Source organism: Perna viridis, chromosome 6 (assembly GCF_037379345.1).
Source record: "Perna viridis isolate PV_CMFRI_1.1 ecotype Kerala chromosome 6, ASM3737934v1, whole genome shotgun sequence".
Taxonomy (NCBI): Eukaryota; Metazoa; Mollusca; class Bivalvia; order Mytilida; family Mytilidae; genus Perna; species Perna viridis.
The window spans coordinates 49458914-49486767 of NC_142450.1; the positions used below are offsets into that span (position 1 = coordinate 49458914).

Genomic DNA, 27854 nt, shown 5'->3' on the forward strand with positions numbered 1-27854 from the left:
GAAGGGCATAAATTCTAGAGTGTTTACAAAGATAATACAGAATAACAGATGATATACAATTCTATGGTAAAGGGATAATATAAAAAAAAAAAAAAAAAAAAGAAAACACTTCATTATCCTTTAATATTCTTGTAACCAGAAACTGTTGGCAATATACAAAGGCAGTTAACAATTCTGAAAACTCTACTATTATAACAATTACTTAATTAAATTCTATTACCAAAAAAAAAATAAATCCAAAACACAATTAAATATTTTTGATAAATTGGTGTCAAAATGTAGCACATAAAAAAATAAATATTAACATCAACATACAATAAGATTGGTACAACAGATGGACGGAATAAATAAATCATTCAATAAATAGTCAGTAGTAGGTCTCTACTCTGGCAGTAGATCATCACCAACATCATCATCAAACAGATCTTCATTCTGGTCCATACGCTTGGCAGCTGTCTTTGGTCTCTCCATTTGTGGTCCAAGTGGGTCAGAATAAGATGAATCTGTAAATGACAAATGAGAATTAATCTGACTGATAACATTTTATAGTTGTCAAAGAGGTAATCTATGAAGATTTACTAATTATGTTTAGTTTAATAGGTATTTTGTGTTTCTTCTTTGATGGTGGTTTTGTTTCAGTGAAGCTGGTTTCATGACTGTGGTTTTAATCATGACTTGAAAAGAAACACCTTGCAATTTTTACATTTTCAACTTGATTATCTCACAGATATTTTGTATGTGCAAACAAAATTTTTGCCACATTTCCAATGATAGCCTTTAATGATAAATAGTTGTAGTTTCTTTTTAAATGTTTTCTCATTTTTATAACAGCTTTAGTTGGTACATTTGTTCAGAATATGATCAAGTAAAAAACATACAAAAAGTGAAAAATACAAGAAAAAGTCATTTCATACAATTTGAAAGATTTTATTTAATTCTCTTTATTCCTTTCACAAGTGTATGCAACATAGTATACTTAGTATGGGAGACAAACATATACTTCATATTAATAATGTGTTCTTAAAATTCAATTGACAAGGGGTCTGCCAAAGCTGTTTAGGCCTTCACCTGTGCTTAGAATTAAAGCAAGGATCTCAACATAACTGATTATATTAACTATATGTATCACTCAAGACAGACAAAAATCAGAACACTGCTATGTTTATCAGGACACTGCTACGTTTATCAGGACACTCAGGACACTGCTAGGTTTATCAGGACACTCAGGACACTGCTATGTTTGGATTGTTTAATAATCAATTCATCGCCAGACTGACCATGACATTGAACCTGTCTTAATAACATTTGTTACCCAGCTGTTTCTAGAAATTATATTAAAAAATCACTTAGTTTCTTGGCACACACTCAACTTAACAGATGGACAAAAGTCTGTTTAAATATCCAATGGAATTTTAAAATATAAGAACTCCTCTTAAATGCACATTAAAAATCTATATAAAAAAAAAAAAAAAAAAAAAAAAAGTACTTGTCTTTGGCATGTTTCTAGCCCTTAAGGCTAATCTAAACGAGTAGGGCCGTAAGTCCCCAATCAATCCCTGCCCTTTAGTTATGGAACCTTTTGGTACAATTTCAAAAAGATCATAATACATAATATCAGAGATATAGCCTAGAAACCAATGACTATATACAACCAGGGCAACACTCCAGACAACAGTAACTATAGACAACCAGGGCAAAACTCCAGACAACAATGACTATAGACAACCAGGGTATTTATCCAGACAACAATGACTACAGACAACCACAACAACACTCCAGACTACAATGACAATAGACAACCAGGGCAACACTCCAGATGGCAATGACAACAACTCCTGAACATTATATAATTAAAAACTTTTTTAGGTAATACAAAAATGTGAAGCATTTATATACAAATTATTAGAAAACAATAATCTCTAAATTTGTGCACAGAAGCAAAGTGTTTTAACCAGAATTTGAAGCAGAAATAACAGAGATAAGACAATAACAGGAATATACAACAGTCAACATGTATAAATCTTACCTGCTTGCCCTATACAGTACATACAAATAGAGATTTAATATGACCAGTATATATCTTTTATGCTAGGAACTCGTAAAGAAATATAATTGAAGAACTTATATAGAACTATTGAAAAATTGATCTCGGTGTAAAAATAGAAAAGCATAATAAATCCTCAAGACTCTGAAAATGTATTGTCCTTCAAAATAAAATATAAACCTATACAAAACATTTACTGCTAAATTAGTGTGTAAACTAAGTCTTTGTTTTTCATGCAACAAAAGCAATAAAGTAATATTCATGCTTTTGAATATAAGGATTTCAATGAACAGTTGAATACTGAAATAGCCTTCAAATATAACATTTATAAAGCAGGGACTGGATTGTTTAATCCTATAAACTTACCTATCTCCTGTTTCTGACTGATTTGATATGGTTTTCCATCCTCATCATCAAAGTTAGGTCTACGACCGCCACCTCTGTGACCTTTGCCCTTTCTGGTTGCACCAGCACTACCTTCACGATCTATAGTAAACAGAAAATAAAACAATGTAAAATATTAAATATTAAAATTTTCATTGAAGTAAAATATTAAACATCAAAACATAATTTTCTGTTGAAAAAATAATATCGTGAATATTTTTCATTTTATTGTACTGTTAAAACATATGAGCAAGAAAAAACATTGATCCATTTTGCATTTCAGAGAAAAATGTGATTATGTTTCATTTGAACCATGTTTGCCAGACATTATTGCACATTATATAGAACAACCTTTACAAGAACAACCTCTGTTGGAACAATCTCTTTTTTCAAACTTATTTTGAAACAATTTGTGCACATACATCACCATTTTCAATGAAGAAGATTTAAATTAGCAAACATCGGCTGAATCAACAATTCCACAGGAATCACTGGGATGAAGTTACCAACAATTTCCCTTTATTTTCAGTATAATGGGTGGTGGTGGTAAAACATTTTTAATTCTTTAAAAGGACAATGAGTGGTTTAATTATAATGAATGTGAAAAGAACCAAGTTCAAAAAGAAATAATTTGTTATCCCTGATTCGTTTTGCATTTAAACTTTAAATATAAGATTTTCACTTAATTAACAGTTTTCATAACATATACATATTTCATTTTGTCTCATCATATTTATTTTTCAAGTAGCCACCAAAAGTTTTTTTAAACACAGTGAAATTAAGTTCCCATACAGACTACAAATAAACAATTTAATAAATCTGAAATTTCTAAATGCATACCACTACCAGCACTATCTTCTCTCCTACCTCTGCCACTTCCTCTCCTCGTCCCACTGCTTGCACGCTGTCAAAATAAACATCAGCGTTAAAAACAACATCAAAAACTGTCAACATGTTTTTCATTGTTTTGGGTTCCCATTCAGTATCTAATACCTATTTCATTGTTTTGGGTTCCCTTCCAGTATCTAATACCCATTTTACTAAGGTTATCTTAGCTTCCTGTATTTCTAAGCTTCAAATCAGTTTTTATCAAAGCAACTTTTGTCCCCTGATATATAAATTTGATTTGTGATTTTCTTAGAAAAAAATTTACTTAATTATAAGTATGATGTTTTGTACATTAATATTGGGAGTTGTGAATGTGCCTTTAATTTTTACATTGTCATTTTTATTATCTATCCCTTGTGTCAATTTTTTTTTCAATTCTAAGGTATTAATTGCAATATTTCAAAAGTCTGACATAGGACATAAAACAGTATAGCAGGTCATTTTGATGGGTGTAAATATGGCAATTTTGAGGAAGAAGGGTAACCAAAAAAAATCTTAGTTCATAATTTTGGAGGATGCTAAGTGATCCACTAATTACTTCAGAATGAATATTTTGCAGAGATTATTTGAGCATTTTTCATAAAGACTGCTGAAGTTAGCACCCTGCACTGTTATTTCTATGTAGATAACAAAAGTTATAGGCTTCACAAGCACAAAGTTCATATGATTATTTTTTCTCTTTTATTGTGATTTTGCCCTGTGACAGCATGTAAAAAGGGTCATCACAGGTATAAGAAAAAATGTTAAAATGTGAAAAAAAAAATGTTTTCATAACTGCTTGATGATCATATTTTTTTCAAACTGGAAAGTTTAACAGGGATATATCTCAGTGTTTAACCAAATATGATGCTATATTGATCAACTTGTAGCTGACTATGATTCCATTATGTTACCTGATCTCTCAGTTCCTTCGCTTTCTCAGCTTTCTTTAACTTAGTAGCATACTCCTGGGCTTCCTTCAATCCAAGATCAGAGCAGATTCTTACCAAGAATTTCAAACCTGAAAAAAAAACATCTACACTTAAAAAAGTCTGCAGGATTATTTTCTACTGAAAAGATGTGTAAAACTGAAACCTGTTCTATTAATCTATCAATCTGTCTAAATGAATTGCTGATTTAGAGTAGAAGGGTTAGAACTTGTTTCAGTGAGAAAACCATTTGTAATAAACTGTGTCATATCTCTACATCTGAATTCTTCAAACAGATAAATAAGAGAACATACAATATACATGTTTCACTTATATTCTTCATTACTGCTTAAACAAGGTGATACTTACATTCCACATTACCAGGGAACTTTCTATGGGTGATACTTACATTCCACATTATCAGAGAACTTTCTACGGGTGATACTTACATTCCACATTATCAGGGAACTTTCTATGGGTGATTCATACATTCAACATTATCAGGGAATTTTCAATGGGTGATTCATACATTCCACATTATCAGGGAATTTTCAATGGGTGATTCATACATTCCACATTATCAGAGAAATTTCTATGGGTGATACTAACATTTGACATTATCGGAGAACTTTCTATGAGTGATACTAACATTCAACATTATCAGAGAACTTTCTATGGGTGATTCGTACATTCAACATTATCAGGGAATTTTCAATGGGTGATTCGTACATTCAACATTATCAGGGAATTTTCAATGGGTGATTCGTACATTCAACATTACCAGGGAATTTTCAATGGGTGATTCATACATTCCACATTATCAGAGAACTTTCTATGGGTGATACTTACATTCCACATTATCAGGGAATATTTATGGGGGATACTTACATTCAACATTATCAGGAAACTTTCTATGTATGTGTTTGTATGTCTCTAAAGCTTGTTGATAATTTCCACTCCTTCTGTGACAACTGGCTATCATTAACTGCCACTTCACTTGACTTGGTCTACAGTATGACAAATCAATTAAATAACATTGCACCACAAAACTTGAAAAATACTTTAGCATAAGAATATTCCTAACTTCTACAGTTTCTCCAATCAAAATTTTGAAATTTAATTATGTCACAAACATTTAAGAATATTATCAGACTTACGGTTAGTATTTTTTTCAAGTTTTTTTTGGTGCCAGGACCAAAATAAAAATGAAAAGGTATGTGTTACCATGGCCAAGCCTTTGAGGTTAATTTTCTAAAATGCATCATGCTATCAATTTATTCTTCATAGAGAATATAACAATTAACTTCACCTTTTCATAATGAATGAGTTATCAAATGTTCCGTGTGTAAAAAATTTCCGTAATTCACACTGCGAAATATATTCAGTAAAATCATTCTCAGACTTTCTCCCACCAAAAGGTCACAACACAAATATCAAACTGCCAATCACAAAATTTTATTTTCAAGTTAAAAAGAGTAATCAAGGGAAACAAGGTTATAGCGGTAATCAAAAGAATGTAATCCCAGGACCAAGACCAGACATGGAAAACAGATATACACAACAAAGAACATAAAGTAACTAAAATCATACATACAAAGTAACAAAAGCAAATGAGCAACTCGAACTCCACTGAAAACTGGAAGCATGGACCAGATGCACCGGTAGGGTAAGCGTCCTCTGCTTTTCTAGAAACCTGCCAAGTTGCTCATAAAAAGTCAAGTCCAGGGTAGACAAAGGAGGAAAGGAAAACTATGACCTGTTGAATAAAAACAGTTTTCATGGTGCAGATGGATACACCATAATGATCCATGAGTTCTAGCGTGATACAAAAAGTCTGCGTAGTTTCGGCAAGCTCTGGCATAACATACGAGGTGTGAAATGAACACTCCATACGCAGGTGCTGAAGGGATGTTGTCTCAAATGAAAGGAAAGTTTTTGAATGAAAAGTCATGAAAAAGGAATAAATAATGGAGAAAATCTATATAGTAAATAGGATAAACAATTAGTTATCATGAATAACTAAAATATAATCACTCGTGCCAAGACTGCAGTAATATCTAGGTCTCAGTCTTTTATTCTTTGCCCCATATGCTTCTAAAGTACACCTAAAATTTTCAAGATTTTTAAAAAAATAGACAAGGAGTTTCAACCTTACTTTTTGACCATGTTTTTCCATTAAGGAAATGTGAAAAATAATTTTTAGGTCCATTTTAGAAAAAAAGGCACAAACTTTTTATGAACTTTTTAACGACCCCTTTTCTGAAGCATTATTTTTCATGAAAATACTCTTTTTCCTCAAAAGCAATTTTTTTTGTGTCATAGCTTGATATTTACCCTGCACTTTTGATGAAAAATGATAATCATTTACAAAGAAACAAAACATGAAAAGGCAAAAAGAAAGCACACTATATTTTTTAGCTTCCGTGTTTTGATGTACACCTGCTCAGTAATATGTAATACAAGACTGATACCTCTAACTGAGGAACACCAGACTCAGTAAAACTAGGTCAGGTTTTGGTTATACTTCTTTTCCCATTAATTTTTACTCACTGTACAATAGCAGCTCTCTCAAAGTAGTGTATAGCTTTCTCACAGAACTGTGAATCAATGTAGTAAGCTCCTAGCCACTCTATCACAGGGATATTAGATGGAAAATATCTATAGGACTGTAAAACATATGCATCATAAATTCAATGAATTATCTATAAATAATAGAAACAAGTATAACTTTCACACTGTTTATGTATTTGAACAATCATAAGTAATCTTTTGCAAACTTTATAAACCTAAGTTATTGGTACGTCAGCTGGTACAAAGAAAATAACAGGATAGAATACTAAAATCTTAGTAATATTGGAACTAGAATACAAAGAAAGTACTTTAATTCATGGATGCCAATTTTTGTGGATCAGGGAAGAAGCACAAGTTCGTGGATTCTTGAATTTGTGGTTTGAATGTTTTCAGTATACGCATCAACAGGAATCTCTTATTTTTTGGGAACCAAATTTCGTGGTTTGGTCTACCCACAAAAACCATGAAAATTGGTACCCCACAAACAATAGTACTTTCACAGTACTTATGAATACTCACATCGTAAGAAGATTGGAGCTAGAATACTCACATCATATTTAGATTGGAGCTAGAATACTGATATCATTGTAAGATTGGAGATAGAATACTGACATCGTAGTAAGATTGAAGCTAGAATACTCACATTGTAGTAAGACTGGAGCTAGAATACTGACATCATAGTTAGATTGGAGCTAGAATACTCACATCATAGTTAGATTAGAGCTAGAATACTGACATCAAAGTAACATTGGAACTAGAATACTGACATCAAAGTAACATTGGAACTAGAATACTGACATCGTAGTAACACTGGAACTAGAATACTCACATCAAAGTAACATTGGAACTAGAATACTCACATCATAGTAACATTGGAACTAGAATACTTACATCGTAGTAATATTGGAAAGCTTGTGACTTGTCTCCTTCATTATCATAGATTTCACCAGTCCTAGCCAGTACTGATGTATCTGTTGGGGCTACACCTATCAACTGCATAAACCTGGAACAGACAGACAGACATAGAAATATTACATATTGTATCTACTAAATTTAATTTAACTACAACACTAGTCACTTGAGTAATGACTCTATGATAACAATTAAAGAAAGTTTTTTAAGGAAGTTAAATCATTCAATCCACCCCTTTATTATTAATTGTCAGATAAGAGTAACTTACCATTCAGTTGCCTGGGCAGTATCTTCCAACTGATCATGTCTGAGGTATTAATCAAGGATTTTATAACATACCACTAGTTAAATTCTATTCAAATAAAAAATGTATTAGTTATTACCCACAGAAACCCCAAACTTTGGTTAAGAAAATGAGTATATTACTGTTGTATGAGATTTTAGGGTACTATGGTAAAAAATTGTCTAAACCTATATCAGTAAAAAAGGTTCTGTTTGATTTATAGCTTAAAACTGCATTAAATATGAATTGAATAGAGTATGTCTGGTTTAGACAGGTTTCCAGTTCATTTAGGGGTCAGTTTAAACAGGTTTCCAGTTTATTTAGGGGTCAGTTTAAACAGGTTTCCAGTTCATTCAGGGGTCAAATTAGACAGGTTTCCAGTTCATTCAGGGGTCACCTTAGACAGGTTTCCAATCATTTAAGGGCCACTTTAAACGTTTTCCAGTTCATTCAGGGGTCAGTTTAGACAGGTTTCCAGTTCATTCAGGGGTCAGTTTAGACAGGTTTCTAGTTCATTCAGGGGTCAGTTTAGACAGGTTTTCAGTTCATTCAGGGGTCAGTTTAAATGTTTTCCAGTTCATTCAGGGGTCAGTTTAGACAGGTTTTCAGTTCATTCAGGGGTCAGTTTAGAGAGGTTCCCAGTTCATTCAGGGGTCAGTTTAAACGGTTTCCAGTTATTCAAGGATCAGTTTAAACGTTTTCCAGTTTATTCATCAATTAGATCAATTTTTGTACCTTACTGTCATTATAAAATAATTTTTCATTTTCAGAACTTCTCATATGTGAAAGGATACATATCAGCTATCTGATACATGACTTGTGGACTGTTTCTCAGGATAGCATGTAACTTATAGAAACAATCCAAAGCATCCTCCAAGCGATTTAACTTCTTGTTTGTCAATCCTGAAATAAAAGAATATCTAAAACTCAATACATGATACATGTTGTCAGTGTGATTTGAAAAATAAGGAATTGATTATTTACTGCATGCACGATACATGTGGTCAATGTGAACTGACAAATACCAGGGGCGTAGCTGCCTATACGCAAAAATGCAGTTGCGTACTTTCGGAAAAAGTAACAAAAATAAAAACACAACATTTTAAAGATGAAATAAAGGTTTTATGCAATGACAAATCCTTTTTAATACATAATGATACTCCAATATACACCATAAAGTAATTCGCGTTATCAAAACCATCAATTCCGGAAATTTTGTACTTTGCCTTGAGCGACCCCCCCCCCAAGAGCCCTCGCCGCAATTTTGCGTACAACTAAAACAGGCCTAGCTACGCCCCTGAATACACAATACTTGTGGTCAATGTGAACTGATAAATACACAATACATGTGGTCAATGTGAACTTACAAATGCAGGATAGATATAGTCAATGTGAACTGACAAATACACTGCACAGATTGTTATTGTGAACTAATAAATAAAGGATACATACGATTCATGTAAACTGACAAATATGGAATTGATCTCTTTTAAGGAGGAATCTAATAAACACATTTAGTAAGAATTAATGACAGCTTTAATTTGAATTTGAATGCTTTATTACTTTCATTTCTTCCACCACCTGGGGCACACAACCCAGTTGCTTTGTGGGCACAGTGCCCTAGCCCCCAGCCAGGATTCTGAGCACAATTTAGTCACCTTTTATGACATGCTTAGCGCTGCTGTGGGCCTATTCTTTTGACACCTGGACCCATACGAACCCCAATCCTATAGAAAAATTTTCTTTTTATCAGTATTCGTTTTACATACCTAGATTATACTGAGCTTCTACACAAGAAGAATCATTCTGCAATGCCTCTCTGAAAAACTCCCTAGCTTTCTCAAAGTCTCCCTTGGTGAACAGAACATTCCCTTTGTTAACTAAACCTGAAATAAAGAATTAAGGATTACTTGAAGGAAATTATACATAAAACAAATAAACATTGATAGTAGGTAGTCACTTAATTAAACAAGAGGCTCCCAGAAGCCTGAATCGCTCACCTTGTTGAATTTTGCCTTTCAAATGCAATAAATTAAACAAGAAGTTGTCCAACAATTTTGACTCAAGAAGTCTTTGGTAGGACTATCACAAGATCTTGTCAACAATTGAAAGTTTCTTTTAATCTATCATAGTTTTCAAGATATTGACTGAAAACTATTAAAAAAAAAGTCATGTTTTTTTCGACGAATCAAAAAACCCCACAACCCCACAACCCCAAGGAACATTCATACCAAGTTTTGTTTTAATTGGTCAAGTAGTGTCAGAGGAGAACATTTTTGAAAGAAATAACATTAAAAACAGCAAAAATCGTTGAAAAAGGGCAATAACTCCAACATGGCTTAACAGATTAAAACCAAAATTTGACCAGAAATAGATCTCATCATGCTGAACACTTTTACCCTATGTCAGAATTCAGCTAAACCTAACGGTTTAGGAGATATATGTGAAAAAACTACTGTCTGACCCCTATGTTCTATTTTTAGTAACGGTGGCCATGTTTTGACAAATCAAAAATCCCCACATCAGTTCTATACAGGATACCCCAAGGAACATTCATACCAAGTTTTGTTCTAATTAGTCAAGTAGTTTTAGAGGAGAAGTTTTGTATAATTGTTCAGCACGCCACTCAATCACTTCTACACCCTCTGTAAACTATTACCTGCAGGGTTATATCTATCAGCTTGCATGGCCATTTCAGCACACCTCTCAGCCACTACTATACCCTCTGTAAACTATTACCCGCAGGGTTTTATCTATCAGCCTGAATGGCTACTTCAGCACACCTCTCAGCCACTACAGCATGGTTATATCTATCAGCTTGCATGGCCATTTCAGCACACCTCTCTGCCACTACTATACCCTCTGTAAACTATTACCCGCAGGGTTTATCTATCAGCCTGAATGGCTACTTCAGCACACCTCTCAGCCACTACAGCATGGTTATATCTATCAGCTTGCATGGCCACTTCAGCACACCTCTCAGCCACTACTACACCCTTTGTAAACTATTACCTGCAGGGTTTTATCTATCAGCTTGCATGGCCACTTCAGTACACCTCTCACTCACTACTACACCCTCTGTAAACTATTACCTGCAGGGTTATATCTATCAGCCTGAATGGATACTTCAGTACACCTCTCACTCACTACTACACGCTCTGTAAACTATTACCTGCAGGATTATATCTATCAGCTTGCATGACCACTTCAGCACACCTCTCACACACTACTACACTCTCTGTAAACTATTACCTACAGGGTTATATCTATCAGTCTGCATGACCACTTCAGCACACCTCCCACACACTACTACACTCTCTGTAAACTATTACCTTCAGGGTTATATCTATCAGCTTGCATGGCCACTTCAGCACGGCACTCAATCACTTCTACACCCTCTGTAAACTATTACCTGCAGGGTTATATCTATCAGCTTGCATGGCCACTTCAGCACACCTCTCAGCCACTACTATACCCTCTGTAAACTATTACCCGCAGGGTTTATCTATCAGCCTGAATGGCTACTTCAGCACACCTCTCAGCCACTACAGCATGGTTATATCTATCAGCTTGCATGGCCACTTCAGCACACCTCTCAGCCACTACTACACCCTTTGTAAACTATTACCTGCAGGGTTTTATCTATCAGCTTGCATGGCCACTTCAGTACACCTCTCACTCACTACTACACCCTCTGTAAACTATTACCTGCAAGGTTATATCTATCAGCCTGAATGGATACTTCAGTACACCTCTCACTCACTACTACACACTCTGTAAACTATTACCTGCAGGGTTATATCTATCAGCTTGCATGGCCACTTCAGCACACCTCTCAGCCACTACTACACCCTTTGTTAACTATTACCTGCAGGGTTTTATCTATCAGCTTGCATGGCCACTTCAGTACATCTCTCACTCACTACTACACCCTCTGTAAACTATTACCTGCAAGGTTATATCTATCAGCCTGAATGGATACTTCAGTACACCTCTCACTCACTACTACACCCTCTGTAAACTATTACCTGCAGGGTTATATCTATCAGCCTGCATGGCTACTTCAGCATACTTGTCAGCTTGTGCCATGTCATTTTCCTAAAATACATTAAGGATTCACAGATGAAATTTTTTGCCACACAAAATATACTTAAAAACCTACACATATTAGTACATATACACCTAATATTGTTTTGATGTGTTACATCATTATAAATGACTACAGTACCTTTTTATTTTTTCTGTGTTTTTCCAGATTTTATTGATACAAAGTCAACCTATTTCAAATAAATTCATGATTATTAACCATCTAAAAATCCTATGTTTAAAAGATGTTAAAATTAACAATCCTTGAACTATTCTGAGTTAAAGGTTCATTAGACCCTCTGTGTAACTAATACCCTTACCAAAAGCTTATTCTGTGTAACAACAAGGGCACGCTTTCAGGGGACAAAAATATACAACCTTAATCTAGAAGTTTCATACTTAGATCCTATCTTATGCGTGATAAAGAGGTAGCTTTAGAGAAGAATACATGTATTAGTAAGATACATGTTTTAGCTTGTGATATCTGACATGCACCTGTCTATATACTGTGATTAAAGAAAAGATAGTGACACATGCACAGAGTTGTGATCATAAAAGCATACAACTTTCTCAATAAAACTTTGGACAAATTATTATATGACATCTAAAACACTGATATTCCTTTTATGTTGGCCAAGATAATATCACGAAGATCCAAGGATTCCTAGCAATAAAAGGTAGAAATACACCATAACACCAAAGAAGAAGGTCTCAAAAGCCACCAAAGGGAGGGAACCAGAATAGATAAATACATCATCAGTGTTCAACTATATGAATTAATTAAGTTAGGACAGTGGGACACAGTTTTTAGCACTTACACATACCTAAATTAATGAGAATAGTAAGGGAAAACTTCAAAGACTTTGGGTACAAGTAGTTATGCTTTGACATTTGACAACTGATATTTATTGGTTCAAGAAAGCATTTCAATTTAAATACAGTTAAGTATAAAGATTACTAAGTGAGTGAAGAAATTATCTGTGTATCCTCTGAAGCACAAAGAATCCCTCCATCTCCCTTTTACTTTTTGCATGCTAAGACATAGAGCTTATGACCAAATTATTAATCACAACCACTTTTGTCATGACATTTACTTCAAGTGAGTAAAATTAACGGTGCAAAATAATTAAAAAATATAAAATTAGGATGTTTTTAAAATCCTGTATTTGGAAATGTGCATATTTTTCCTTGGAACATATAAGTGGTGTTGGTAACTAAGTTATAGATAGTGATAAATAAGGTCAATTGTACTAAAGATTTCTAAAATAAACTTCAACATGCTTAAAATATAAAAAAAAATGACTACCAGTAATTAAATGAATTCAAAATTTGAAGAAAAAATCACCAACACAAAAAAAACAGAGCAAAACATGGGAGAAACATTGAATGTGTAATTTTTGAAAGCCATATAAAAATGCTTTTGCATGAAAGAAAGTAAAACAATTTTATTTCCATTTCTAGATAAAAAGTAATTGTTGTGATACATACAAGTACACATTGATTTGTCTCTACTACACACATATTTTAAAGTGACCATGCTCAGTGATTCCTACAGGTCACTTATTATATGGCAGAGTTCTTACATAACAATACATGTCTACACAAGTATTTATATCTTGATTTTATCATGTTGATTTGGATACATAGTCACAACAACTAAATGCCACACAGAGTCTAATGAACTCAACAAAAAACTCTGGTGACTGAAAAGTCAAAGAATAAACCCAGCGGTCAAAATAAAGCAGGGTACAGCCACTAAAGAAATAACAGAACAGATATATAACAAAACTAAATGGTGTACAATACCTCTCCGCGCTGTAACGGACATAAAAACCCATTATACATACTTGTGTGTTACTGGACACAACATAAAATTCTATTGTACATTATTGTGTTAAATAAAATCCAGCAGAATCAGAATGTAACTTTCATGCAACACTACCATAAATGCTGTAGTTATAAGGATATTCCAAACTTTATTTCAATATTGAAATGTGATAACACATTTTATTTCAAATGGATTTAATGTACTTTTAAAATAAGAATCAAAACCAGGATGTATAATATTTGCTCCCATCCTAATCAAGTGATTAAAAAATGCATGTGACTTTTTTACCAACAAGTAGTGATTAAATTTGAATTCCTGCTAGAGTTTTCCCACAATTTTACATTACTGAATTTTCTACAGATTTCATGGGAGAAACAGATTCTCCTGCAATGGTCTCTAGGATTACCAGATTTCTCCACTATCAATAGTTAAATTTAATTATCTCTACTGGAGTAATCTTGTAATCCCCTCTAGACTGAAGGAGAATCCCCTGGAGACTGAAGGAGAATCTATATGTATATATATTTAATATAATTTACACGACCACTTTCTGTGTTAGAAGGGTTTACAGAATCTATTATATCAGCAACATATATACTCCATCAAATCATTACATCCAGTTTTTCACATATACACATAAAAGTTTTCTAGACAGTAATGTGATTTTTATTTAGAAATAGTGGCGGTACAACATAGTATTGTGATGGGGGTTACTAGTGCTAACTGTTATGTTGAAAGTGACATGTGGAGACATTACCTAACTCTAAACATAATGTTGGAAAGACTGAAATACTCAAATTTTCTTTCTAATCCCAATTATTTGTTTTCCTTAGATAATCTCTTTGTCATTTGATGTATGTACTGATTCCATGAACTGATACATTCATAGTACCTTAACAGACCAATCCTTACATACAAACTTACCAGGAAATACAAGAAGGAGAGATTAGTAGCAGCTGTACTGGCAACCTTAGAATCTTTCTTCTCAAAAGACTTCAGTGTCTCTATAGCCTGTTTTAATATAATTTCATAGATGATTTTCTATATATGATAGTGTTTTATCAAGAGGAAGTATTCTAATACTAACTATTCGAAGCATAATACTTCTTTCTTTTATTTTTTAATTCAAAAGTTAAATCTCATCTTACTTATGATAATGACCCTGGTCTTTCTAAAGATTAATCAACTGAAATAAAGGCATCCTCTGTATAAGTTTAGCTCAACAAATGCAAGTTTTCAAGGGGATCAATATTAATCACAGCGTATTTTGAAGGCAATTCCTAAAGGACTTTGAAAAAAAGGCTTTTTAACCATGAATTTATGTAATAATGTAGTAAATAAGATAATCAAAATAATTTGTCCAAAATATAACTATTAAATTACAATAGATTGTCATTTCAAAACAATTATTAGTATTGAAATATTCCAACCCCTTTACACAGTTACTCCTGATTTGGTTGTAATTAATGCTTTTTGGGTAAAGTCCATCATATAAAAAGTTTATTAAAATGTGATAAATATTGATTTTCATATTTACAAACTATATTAGATTACTTGATTGAAGTCCTTCTGTTTCAGGTACATGATAGCTTTGTCTATCTCCAAATCATGGGCCAGATCCAGGTACTGAGAATTCTTTACCTGATCAACACACCTGAAAAAAAAAAAGAAACCAATTTAAAATAATGAAATATGAGAAGATCAAATATTCTTACAACTATTATTTATATGAACTTTCTAAGAATATTTCTTACAGGGTATACTCCCCACATTTGGAAAATCCCTGTCTTCATGGTCCTAAATAATAACTTGTTATTTATTATATGTTTCTTTCTTTCTACACCAATGTGTAATAAACATATCTTTTGGGAATCAAACTACATTACTTTAGAACTTTATAGCATTAGACAATGGAGTTTTATATAGAACCTTACCAGTCATACCCTTGTGCAAATGTTGGCTCAATGGCAGGGGAGATAATCTTAGCAGCAGTCTTAATACAATTCTCAGCCTCATACTTCCTATAATCAGTATAACATGAATTAGTGATATAAATATTCTACAAAATATGAAGCAATGAAACATACTAAACAGTAAATATCTGTACATGTACTAGCATTGCTAACCAAAAAAAGTGTCATTCTTTATTTTTGAGATTGCAGCACTGTAGATTGAAAGTCTGCTATAAATATTTGATTTATCAAAACAAAAACAAACAATTTGCAGCATTTTTTGGTTCAAAATATGCAAGCATGACACTAGTTTTCCATACTGCAATACTAAGCAATGATAATAAATAAATTGGTCTAAATGGAAATCTGTAGTCTTTCAGGGTTATTACTTCATGCCATTTACAAGTTTATCAATAAGTAGACAAGAAGACAAACCTTTGTCTCTCATCCTGTCTGAGAGAATCATTCTTGATCACTTCTACCACCAGGTTGTACTGTTTGTCGTCCTATAACAAGACAAAGACAGTTTTATTTAAATCATGTTACCAGGAGTCAACTGTAAAAACAAAGTTTACTGAAGGATTTTATCACGATGTTCTATATACATATATTCTACTGAAGTGAAAGATCTTTTCAAATAAGAATGTGTGAAGAATTCAAGAAAAATATAACATTTTCTCACATAATGTTAACTTGATGTTTAACGTCACAAACATTGTGCATATTTGATATCAATTACATGTAGAGCTGAACAAGAAAAGAAATTAAAAAAAAGTTAATTTGAAAACACTTCAGTAGAAAATATTTGTTATTGGAGATATCCGAAGGGAATATGGTCTCATATTCTCTGTGAAGATCCAAATTAATATATATTAATGTTCCCACTTCAATAAATGTTTAACTAAACAGCAATATATCCTTTGCAGACTTACTATGTTTGTTAAGAACTATATCATTACTTTCTGAAATTTACCAATGAACTTAGTTACAAATTTCTTCCATTCCCACAATAGTTGTTTACAATGGAAATTATAGCTAAAAACTACGAGTGGGCACGTGGTTGTAACATTATAAATATAACAGATTATTTTTTTTCTAAACTTATTGATTGTTCTCCTTTCGCTGTGCCAGCTTAAGTGAAAACATCAGTTATGCAAAGATAAGTCAACTAATACATGTTTATGCATATTTATCAACTTAAAATTTTAGGTTTTTTGAAGAAATAGCAAATCTAGAATACTAAATTTTGAAACTTATCCATTGAAGAATTACAATGTATCACAATATCCTCAATGTTGCTGATTTAACATCTTGACAATAGCTAGGACATACACTATGAGTAAGGTATTTATCCTCATCGTCCACTTTCAGGTCAACAGTCAGTAATTTCTGGAATGCTCTCTTCATCTTTTCTCTATCTCCCAGGGCAAAGTAACAAAGAATCAGGTTAAATCCAGTTTTAAAGCTGGGAGCCTCAGACATGATATGTTCAAATGATGTTATGGCATCATTGTACTGCCCCATCTTCACAAACACAATTCCTATGTTCTGCATTATTTTAGTTCTGTAAAGAGAAAAAAAAGAATTACAATTCATGAAGCCATGCAAATCAACAAAAGGTAGTACAAATATAAAAGTTTAAGGTTATTATAATTTAAAATTAAAAGGATCCATACCATAAAAATATTTGACCCAGGATTACCGTATATACTCGGGTGTAAGTGGGATTTTTGGGAGTAAATTTTAAGTTGCTAAGACGGGTTCCAACTTATAAGTGAGATCTTGGCCGTGGGTTAAAAATTCTAGTCATGGACAAGTGGGAGCATCAACGTATTGACACGAAAATGACACCTACCTTTAACAGTCAGATCGGCTCCGTACTTGTGTATTGTAAAAGTCGACCTATATGTCATATTTGTAATTGTTGTGTATGCTTATAAAGTAATGAAATAAATGAATATTTGCAGTTTTATTTTTATTATGCCTTACAACTAAACTATCTTTCATAAAATTTGTATTTCCTGCATAGCTTCTTGTGTTTGTTATTTTCACTTGCATGTCACATGGTTGTTGAATATATCTTAATACCAAAAAGATGGCATGAAACATGACTAAGCGATGTACCATAGTTTACAAAAAATATTACAACTCAAATGGCTTTTTACATTTATTATGTAAATCATTTCAAATATGTACAGAGCAATTTGATTTTAAAAAAAAACATTCACATGTTTACGTTGATCAGACACAACGCATACCCTGGATATAAATACTTAAGCAGCACAAAAAAAAACAACTAACATATGATCATTCTTCATATTTTCCACCAAAAATTGTGCCCTTCCTTACAATTTCACTAATTGTTGTGCCTGTAAAAATTCAGTCCAAGTTCAGTCCAACTTATAGGCGGGTCAAGGCTAGATTCCAGAATTTTTGGGCTAAGAAGGGGGTTCAGACTTATATGCAGATCGACTTATACACGAGTATACATGGAAGGTATTAAATCCAAAGTAAGAAAAATGTGGATGAAAAGTACATCCTTTCCTATTATAGTCTGCAATTATTTTAAAGGTATTCTGACCTCATCTCTTTGTGTGCATTAGGAACCTGGTCGAGAGCCATTCTGTAGAATTTGATAGCTTTAGGGAAGTTTCTCTGCTTGAAGTAAATATTACCCATGTTGACCTTCAGTCGACCTATGAATTTAGAGAACACAAAAGACATTAAACCATTTCATTTAACATATGCTATAAAAACACACATACACAAACTAAATTTTACAGATCAACTAAAATTTAATTTGTATACAAAACAATACATTAATCTAAAAAGAAGAAAAATGAAGAAATTGGAGAACTACTTCAGGCAAATAATTATGCTATACAAGTGTTATAAAACAAAAAGATGGGATTCTCAACTGGTTTTTACAATAATATTATATAGTTTGGCCCATTTTGGTATTGAATGAGCAATTACTGAACAGTACCTGGAAAAACCTTCAATTTGACATTCCCAACCATAGTTTTTTTGTATTAAATAAAGTGTCTACATCTGAGTCACAAAAAATATATTTCATATATAATTTGATTTAGACAGTATTGTCTGCTGAGTAATATTTGTTTTGTATAATCAATGCTGACATTATTGACGAACTAATACAATCATGGCTATATGAAAGAGTAATCAAGGGAACCAAGAAATATATTTCAAATGATAATTACCATTCCTTGGTTTTATGGCATTTTAAACTCTTTAGGAAATACTTTAAATATCAAATGAAATTAATTTAGATTTCATTCTATAGTAAGGGGTCAAACTAGGTCATAATGACCTAGTTCTTCAATGTAGAATCTTTATGAGTAAATTTTACATATATCCCTTTCTTAGGTAAATCAAATGAGTCTTGTAAGTTTGACTTACAAGTGTGTTGAAAATTAAAGACAATGAGACTAAAGACTACTGCAACTCCATATAAAACCTACCTGCATTTGAAAACATTTTGTTCTTTACAATGACATTGTAGGTGTTGAGAGCTTCATTGTACATTTCATTGGCAGCATACTGGTTAGCCAAATTGAAGAGGACCTAAAAGGAAAAAAATGACAGCCTTTACTGAAAAATGTAATCTTTCTCTAAATCCTTTATATGAACTCAAATCTTATTCAATAACCTAGAACAAGGTTAATACTTAGAACAACATGCTGGTTTAATGTCAAACTTATATCTACCAACCAACAAATTAAGGTTAAAGCTATTCTTATATTTTGAATAACAAGTATTATACATTGTTTCTGGTAAGGTCTAGATAGATAAAGTCCTCATAAATTGTTACTTACAGAATAAGTAAGGTCCAGATTGATAGAGTCCCCCATAGATTGCTGTTCTCTCTGACGGACTAGTACTCTCTCCTTTCTTCCTGCCTCTTTAGCTTTCTCCAAAGCCTAAAATACAAAACAATATTAACAGCCACTGATACTGAAGGTCACTTTCAACTAAGAATGAACTATAACTGAGCATTAATGACGCCTTTAATTCTGGGAACATAAGAATCATGTTTGTAAAACAAACTTTAATTTTGACAAAACAATGGGGATTTTGAAATCTGCTTTAAAATAACTGATGTCTTGCTAGTCCAACTCAAAATTAAAAAGATATCAACCTTTTCCTTGATTTTCCCTGTTATGTTTTAGATAGGAAATCTAATCTGCCTCCTTTTAAAGTATCACTTATCTATAATTTGATAATTGCCATTTGTATCAATACATGTACATGTACCATTTGGTTAGTATTCATACTCAATTCTACTATAAGATATAACTCATGTTATTTGAAGAATGATTATATATTATATTACCAGACAAAACATCTCCATGACTGTACAAAACAATGATTATATTACCAGACAAAACATCTCCCTGATTGTACAAAAGTATGATTATATTACCAGACAAAACATCTCCCTGATTATACATAGTAATGATTATATTACCAGACAAAACATCTCCCTGATTGTACAAAAGAATGATTATATTACCAGACAAAACATCTCCCTGATTGTACAATGATTATATTACCAGACAAAACATCTCCCTGATTGCACAAAAGAATAAATTATATTACCAGACAAAATATCTCCCTGATTGCACAAAAGAATAATTATATTACCAGACAAAACATCTCCCTGATTGTACAAAAGAATGATTATATTACCAGACAAAAACATCTCCCAGATTGTACAAAAGAATGATTATATTACCAGACTAAGATCTCTCTGACTGTACAATGATTGTATTACCAGATTAAGATCTCCCTGACTGTACATGTTATTTATAGAATTATAATATTACCAGACTAAGATATCCCTGACTGTACAATGATTATATTAACAGATTAAGATCTCTCTGACTGTACAATGATTATATTAACAAATTAAGATCTCCCTGACCGTACATGTTATTTATAGAATGATTATATTACCAGACTAAGATTTCCCTGACTGTACATGTCATTTATAGAATGATTATATTTCCTGACTAAGATCTCCTGATTGCACATAAGAATGATTATATAACTAGACTAAGATCTCCCTGACTGTGCATGTTATTTATAGAATGATTATATTACCAGACTAAGATCTCCTTGACTGTTTGTTTGCTTGTTGGGGTTTAACGTCCGAGCAGCAATATTTCAGCTATATTCAGACGATGAACATGAAATTGATGATAAAATGAACATGAAATGATGAAACGAAAAAAAGGGATGGGACACAAGGACAATGGGGTCGACAAATTTTGATTGCCACTGGAAATAGGGAGAGGTGGGTAAGGTCGGGCAATTTAGCCTCCTGTGGCGGAGCCCTATGGTTCCTACTCTGGGAGAATACCACAGTAGGGTTCTTTAACATGCGAGGAACGTGGCATCTTTCCCAACACTATGGTCTGCGGTCAGGTTTTCTGTATTATAGCCCGACAACCCCAGCATGTAACACGCCAGGGGTACCCCATTCATCCACCTGGGGCACATATCCCAGTTGCTCTGTGGGCAGAGTGCCCTAGCCCCCAGCTATGGTTCTGAGCACTATTTAGTCGTCTTTTACGACAAGCTTAGTGCTGCTGCAGGCCTATTCTATTAACACCAGGACCTGCACGGGGCTCTCCTTGACTGTACAATGATTACATTACCAGACTAAGATCTTCCTGACTGTACAATGATTATATTTCCTGACTTAGATCTCCCTGACTGCACATAAGAATGATTATATTAACAGATTAAGATATCCCTGACTGTACAATGATTATATTACCAGATTAAGATATCCCTGACTGTACAATGATTATATTACCAGACTAAGATCTCCCTGACTGTGCATGTTATTTATAGAATGATTATATTACCAGACTAAGATCTCCCTGACTGTGCATGTTATTTATAGAATGATTATACATGTATTACCAGACTAAGATCTCCCTGACTGTGCATGTTATTTATAGAATGATAATATTACCAGACTCTAATCTCTCTGACTGTACAGTGATTATATTACCAGACTAAAATCTCTCTGACAGTACAATGATTATATTACCAGACTAAGATCTCCCTGATTGTACATGTTATTTATTAAATGATTATATTACCAGACTAAGATCTCTTTGACTATACAATGATTATATTACCAGACTAAGATCTCCCTGACTGTTAGCGAAACAACTCTCTTCTATCAGCTCATTAACCTTCTTCTCTAACTGCTTGATTTTCTCTTCAGGACTACAATTAAAACAATATCAAAAACATATGATTTACTTTGCACTAGATAAGAACTCAAGAGAATCAATTATAAAGTTCAATGATATTATGATGTGTTAAAGGAACATAACTTGACTGGAAGCAGTGTATTATGTGGTGATTTAACTTGACCTTTATGTTATGATCAATATCATTATGTTGAAGTTGAATAAATTTGGTGGAGTGGTGTTTTTACAAAGACAAAAGTATAAAACAAAAAGTATGATGAATGAGTGATCAGACACACAGACTTAAGAATCACTTAAACACAGACCAGCAGGAGTATAAAACCTTGATAATATGTTAAAGGGAAAGACCACCTCTGCATTAAGTTGGGCTCTTATGATAAATCATACCCACGTAAACAAAACTAAATAACCTTTAATGCAAAATGCGCTTTTATAAAATGGTCAAAACTATGCAAACTTCGAAATCCTTGAAATATAAGGGGATAGTCATCTTGCAGAACTCTCCTATCTGAAGGAAGATCATAGCCAGATTTTATTGATTTTTACCGATAGCTTCCGATTGGCTTGTGATGTCACTAAGTCAGTTGGTACTGATACAAGTACTGCAAATAATATGTAAACAAAGAGAATTCTGTAAATATTTCTACAATCATGTTTATCTAATCACCAAAACACGATGACCTGTCAAGCTTACGATTGCACGAATGATAAAAGAGAAATGTTCTAAAAGTTTTTTTTTACCAGCAACACAAACATTCTTCGGAAGTAGCCATACGATATTCCTTCCAAATACTAGTCATCTGGCTATAACGCCCGATGTTTGTCGATGATGTCTGACATTTGCTTATACATGTTGTGCCTCAATCTCTTCTTCTATTTACTTTGGGTTGAAATTATAGGGGAAAAGTCCCAAATCTGCGATTTCTTCGGACATCGTAATCAATTACCTATTTACTTTCACTTTACAAACTAACTTCGTGATGTCACAGTTCAACCGGTCGTGGTGGCGCCCATAGACATGGAAAATTCAAATTTCCTAATTATAAATCTCGATTTATTAATTAAGAAAAGGAAATTAATTTGTTTCAATTTAATTTTTATGAATATTGAACAGATTACTTTCGATATTTGTGACGTTCACAATAACATGGTCTTTCCCTTTAACTAGTCAGATACATGTACAAAACAATTATCAGTAAATAACTGTTCAGATTTTATCTTTTATGGGCGCAATAGACTCGATCCGAAAAACTTGAGAAATGACTTACGTATCTTCAGGCTTAGGTTCTAGTGGCGGAGCTGGCCCTGCCTGATTCAGTGGATCAAATCCTGCAGCTGTTGAAAAAAAATATTAAAATATACCTTGTTTACAAAACATTTAATAATAAATACCATTAGATAATAAATAAGAAATTAAGTGAACAAAACACATTCCAAACACCAAAATCAAAGTTTCTTCTATAATTAAATATACTTACAATGAGTATCTTAAGTGACACTCATTACAATGTAACATAAGGTCATGCAGAGCACCCTTATTTTATTTTTGTTGCTGTATAAGTTTTTGTATCATTTAAAATATATATAATATACTGAACATACGTCTATTTCCAGCAGAGGTGTAGCCAGCAGCCCTAACAGCTGTCATTGGTCTAGCCATTTCTCCTCCAGCCTGTCCAGTAGTCAAACGACCCATAGATGATGGCAAGGCTGCCCTACCACCTCTAGCTGCAGTTCCAGGAATTTTACCAGTCTTAAATTAAATAAAGTTGCCACTATGAAGGAATTTTTTATTCAATTTTAACCAATTATGAAATAAGTAAACCAGCAACTGCCATGAGAATAAGATGAAACACGCCTTTCCTTCAGGTTGTATGTGTACTAGTTAGGCTAAACATGCCTTTCCCTCAGGTTGCATGTGAACTAGTTAGGCTAAACATGCCTTTCCTTCAGGTTGTTTGTGTACTAGTTAGGCTAAACATGCCTTTCCCTCAGGTTGCATGTGAACTAGTTAGGCTAAACATGCCTTTCCTTCAGGTTGTTTGTGTACTAGTTAAGCTAAACATGCCTTTCCTTCAGGTTGTTTGTGTACTAGTTAGGCTAAACATGCCTTTCCTTCAGGTTGTTTGTGTACTAGTTAGGCTAAACATGCCCTACCATATTATTCTTTATGCGGTCATTTTGAAAATTACACAATTTTAATGGCACAAATGAATTTCATCAGACAGGCATTTGGCTAGTTGTAGAATGCAAGAACTGATTTTATTAGCACATAAAGGTACATTTAACTGAGTATACTGAAAGTTACTTTCCAATACTGTACTGTAATATAAGTAATATAATAATCTTAATGGAACAAAAGCATAATTTGTCCATTTAGAGCAAAAAGACTTACGGGAGGAGGTCTCCTACCATGGCTGGTCCTAAGAACTGCTTTCTGGAAGTTCTCATCATGTTGTAGATCCTATAAAACAAATATTATTTTGTGTTCTATTCTAGCAGAAAGTCAGAGATTTAGTGGAGTTTGAGTTGCTCAGTTGCTTTTGTTACTTTGTATGTATCATCTTAATTACTTAATATTCTTTGTTGTGAATGTCTGTTTTCCATGTTTGGTCTTTGTTCCTGGATTGCTTTCTTCTGATTTCCTCCAGAACATTCAACGTCCTTGGTTCCCTTGATAACTCTTATATGACACAATCTTTATCTGTTTTTCACAGTTAACAGTATTTTACAAAGAAACCTTTATGAAGTAGGATAACTCTTCTGTAGTTTAAAATGATTTCTTTGCTGTTTATACAAATCCCCTGCTTACTCTAAAGGTTTACCTTCCATTAAATAACAAAATTTACTTTCAAGGTCCTAGAGTTTCCAAAGTTTCCAATGAATGGTCCACGGGATGAAAACTGGGAGTCCTCAACAAAGTGTAAATGAAAAGGTTAATAGGTGCAGGACCAAGTAAATAAAAAAGGTTTAGGTCTGAAATTGAGAGTTCTGGACTGAACTCATTTGGCTACAATATCTTTTCTGAACTTACATCTAAATGAAGTGTACAAAACATCTGACTTCTTAGAATGTTTTGATATCTTTATATCAAACTTACATCTGTATCTAGTGTAGCATTGTAATCATTAAACCCCGAGTACATATCATCTTCATCTTCTCCAGCTAGATTTGTATGCTCCATCATACTCATTCGATTCATCTGAAATAGGTACATACAAATGCAAATTTTTATTATTCAAATCATGGTCCCTCAGGCCACAGTTTTCTAATTTGTTGGTTTACGGATTCTTGACTGGATGAAATGGGGTCGGTCAATTGAAAAAAAATAATAATAAATGGGAGCTAGTAAAAAACTTTTTTTCTTCAAAAAATTTTATGAAATCATAATAAACCATTATCATAGTTTAGAAGTGGGATTCTATTCTACTGTATGTACCTACACACCATTTATAAACACAAATTATCATTCCAAAAAATAGTGTTCATTAAATTCAATGTGCAATATATAAAAGTGTTAATTTCCTCTATATTTGTGTATTTATAGCTTTCCTTACAGTATGTATAATTAGGTTAAAATGAAGGTGGTCAAAAGTGACTAAAAAGTTTCGTTAACATTAAAGTGGAAATTGAGTCTAAAAAAAGGGTTTGTCTAAAAACATGTACTGTTTAATTAATCATTGAGCATTGTTTTGGTGTAAACAAGTTGTGTAACAGAGGGGCTCAGTGAATAGTCAATATCGAAATAAAACCTACAAAGTACAGGAAGAACTGAGGGACAGAAAACTGAGAAAGCATTCAGATTAAATTGAAAAAGAAAAAACAACTTTTTTTTACATTTGTCTTTTTTTCATAAAACAATTACACTAAGAGACTACATTTTATTTTTAAAAAGTTTTTTTTCTTACAAAAAAACTAATGGTTTTTAATTTTAAAAATTTAAAATTTAAAACTAGTAATTTGTCATTAATTGGAAGAAAATTAAACTTGTTTTTTTTCAATATGAATTCCGTTTAAAATTATCATGTGATTTAGAAATTGTTTATAAAATTTCAATAATTATTGAGGGTAAAATGGTCTTTTGAAAAAAATGGAGACAATAAGTCATATTTTTATTTTCTCATTTGTTTTATAAGCTCTCTTGCATACTTCCACACAAACCTTCATAGCTTTGATTATCCTGCCAATAATTATCCCCCCTTTATTTATCAACTCCCTGTTGAGAATAAAAACAAACTCATGAGGTTTTTAAGTTCTAAACTAATTTATAGGAATTGTTTTCATTCACTCTAAGTAAAGGTGTTTTGATTTCATCATCTCTACCCAGTGTTTGCTTGTTTCCCAAACTAACAAAACTATTAAACACGATTTTATTGAAGTGGTGAAATCCACTTTATTTAAAAGGGAACCTACTCAATGCTTTGCTCAGACTTGGGGCTTTGCCTTCCTTATTTCAAAAATTGCAAAATGATTTGAAATATGAAAATCACGATTATCGAAGGATTTGTATCTAGAAAATATACATATTGAAACCAAGGTTAATAGAACTTGAGAAATATATCCATTCCTCATAGGCAAATCCTTAAATCATATTACGCTCCCAAGGAATCATTTATGGTTGTATTATCAACTTGGTTCTGTATACTTATAGCAAGAAAAAGCATCAATATCTGGTTTGTACCGTAATTGTCAGGAGCTGAAGAACAGCATAATGGCAACTTTATTTGCGTATACTAGCATATGTGCTATTGAGAGCCAAACCAGTTTCAGAAAATATTCACTAGTTTAGATAATTAAATACAAATGGAATCATAGCTTTTCCAAGATAGGGTTGGCCATAATAGTCTGCAATATGGCGCCCAGATGTATACAAAAAATTTTGTAGTAAATATTACCCATAATTCTCGGGTCATAAAAATTGCGACACAAATAACTGATAAAAGAAAGAATCGAAACAAAACAATTTGATAAAATGAATCAAATTGTAATAAAAACATAATAAAACGGTACAAATCAAAATAGAAAGAAGCATAATTAAATTATATAAATGAAATCTTTTAAGACGTTTTGCAAATTATAAGAATCATGTTTACCACTGTCGGACAATTTGAACCAAAGAGATATCAATAATTCCTTATGAATGCCGGACATTTCGGCCAATAGACATATCAGACCATGACAATTAGTATAATACTTTACGACATACATTATTGAAACATTTACCATATTTGAAGGTTACAGGTATAATACATCAAATCAGAGCTGACAAAAATTATCAAAGTTGTTTTTAATTAATGCTTCTTCGGGAGCGTTAAAAGGTTTCACCTTCATCATATTCATATTTCAAGCTCCTGACGACCAGAGATCCAACCTATGAGTAAGAATAAGGTGTATTTTGTTTGATTTTGTGATACTTGGTTCGTTTCATTAATTGTTGGATAAAATGAAAAATAAATAAATTGTGTGACGGTAAATACAAATTAGCAACTCGCACAATATCTTACTTCAAGTGCCACTTCTAAGCAGGCAAAATTTGGAATTCAATCCCACAATTCAATAGTTTACGGAAGTATCAACATAGTAACTGAAAAAGAAGTACTGCAATTTCGACTCTGCATCGTAAAAAATGCGCGCACCTGTTAACATCAATGTTTATCATAGGAACTAAATAGTATTATTAAACAAGCTATAAAAGCAATTATACAGAAAGAGGATGTAGACAAGCAGGTCGAACAAACAATTCAAAC

At 32.7% G+C, this 27854-nt stretch overlaps 1 protein-coding gene across 3 annotated transcripts; it reads right to left on the minus strand.

Annotated features, from left to right (window-relative positions):
• Positions 1-104: 104 nt before the first annotated feature.
• LOC148615457 (intraflagellar transport protein 88 homolog) lies at positions 105-27682 on the minus strand. 3 transcript variants are annotated; one of them, XM_088590351.1, is made up of 25 exons: positions 27612-27682; positions 25208-25309; positions 24503-24571; positions 23710-23860; positions 23376-23442; positions 22030-22120; positions 19693-19797; positions 19339-19441; positions 18438-18552; positions 17189-17420; positions 16292-16362; positions 15839-15925; positions 15459-15558; positions 14829-14915; positions 12019-12088; positions 9760-9876; positions 8785-8893; positions 7976-8014; positions 7687-7798; positions 6775-6890; positions 5113-5231; positions 4210-4316; positions 3269-3332; positions 2411-2530; positions 105-503 (listed from the first exon to the last, which is right to left on the minus strand). In XM_088590351.1, exons 2-25 carry the CDS (start codon positions 25307-25309, stop codon positions 382-384), a joined length of 2475 nt encoding a protein of 824 aa, XP_088446477.1. In that variant the 5' UTR covers positions 27612-27682; the 3' UTR covers positions 105-381. The 3 variants fall into 3 exon arrangements, with proteins under 3 accessions (XP_088446477.1, XP_088446478.1, XP_088446479.1); XM_088590352.1 differs by lacking the exon at positions 27612-27682 and having other exon boundaries at positions 3296-3332; XM_088590353.1 differs by lacking the exons at positions 22030-22120; positions 23376-23442; positions 23710-23860; ... (1 more) ...; positions 25208-25309; positions 27612-27682 and adding an exon at positions 21699-21740.
• Positions 27683-27854: the final 172 nt, after the last annotated feature.

What these genes read in the sequence shown, in the direction of transcription:
- LOC148615457 (XM_088590351.1), bottom strand. Translation starts at nt 25,309, where the DNA reads ATGAATCGAATGAGTATGATGGAGCATACAAATCTAGCTGGAGAAGAT. An exon ending in AGAAGATAGTGCTGGTAGTG is followed by an intron (nt 2,531 to 3,268) that starts GTATGCATTTAG and finishes TGTTTACTATAG; the next exon opens with ATCGTGAAGGTAGTGCTGGT. An exon ending in CAGTCAGAAACAGGAGATAG is followed by an intron (nt 504 to 2,410) that starts GTAAGTTTATAG and finishes TGTCATTTACAG; the next exon opens with ATTCATCTTATTCTGACCCA.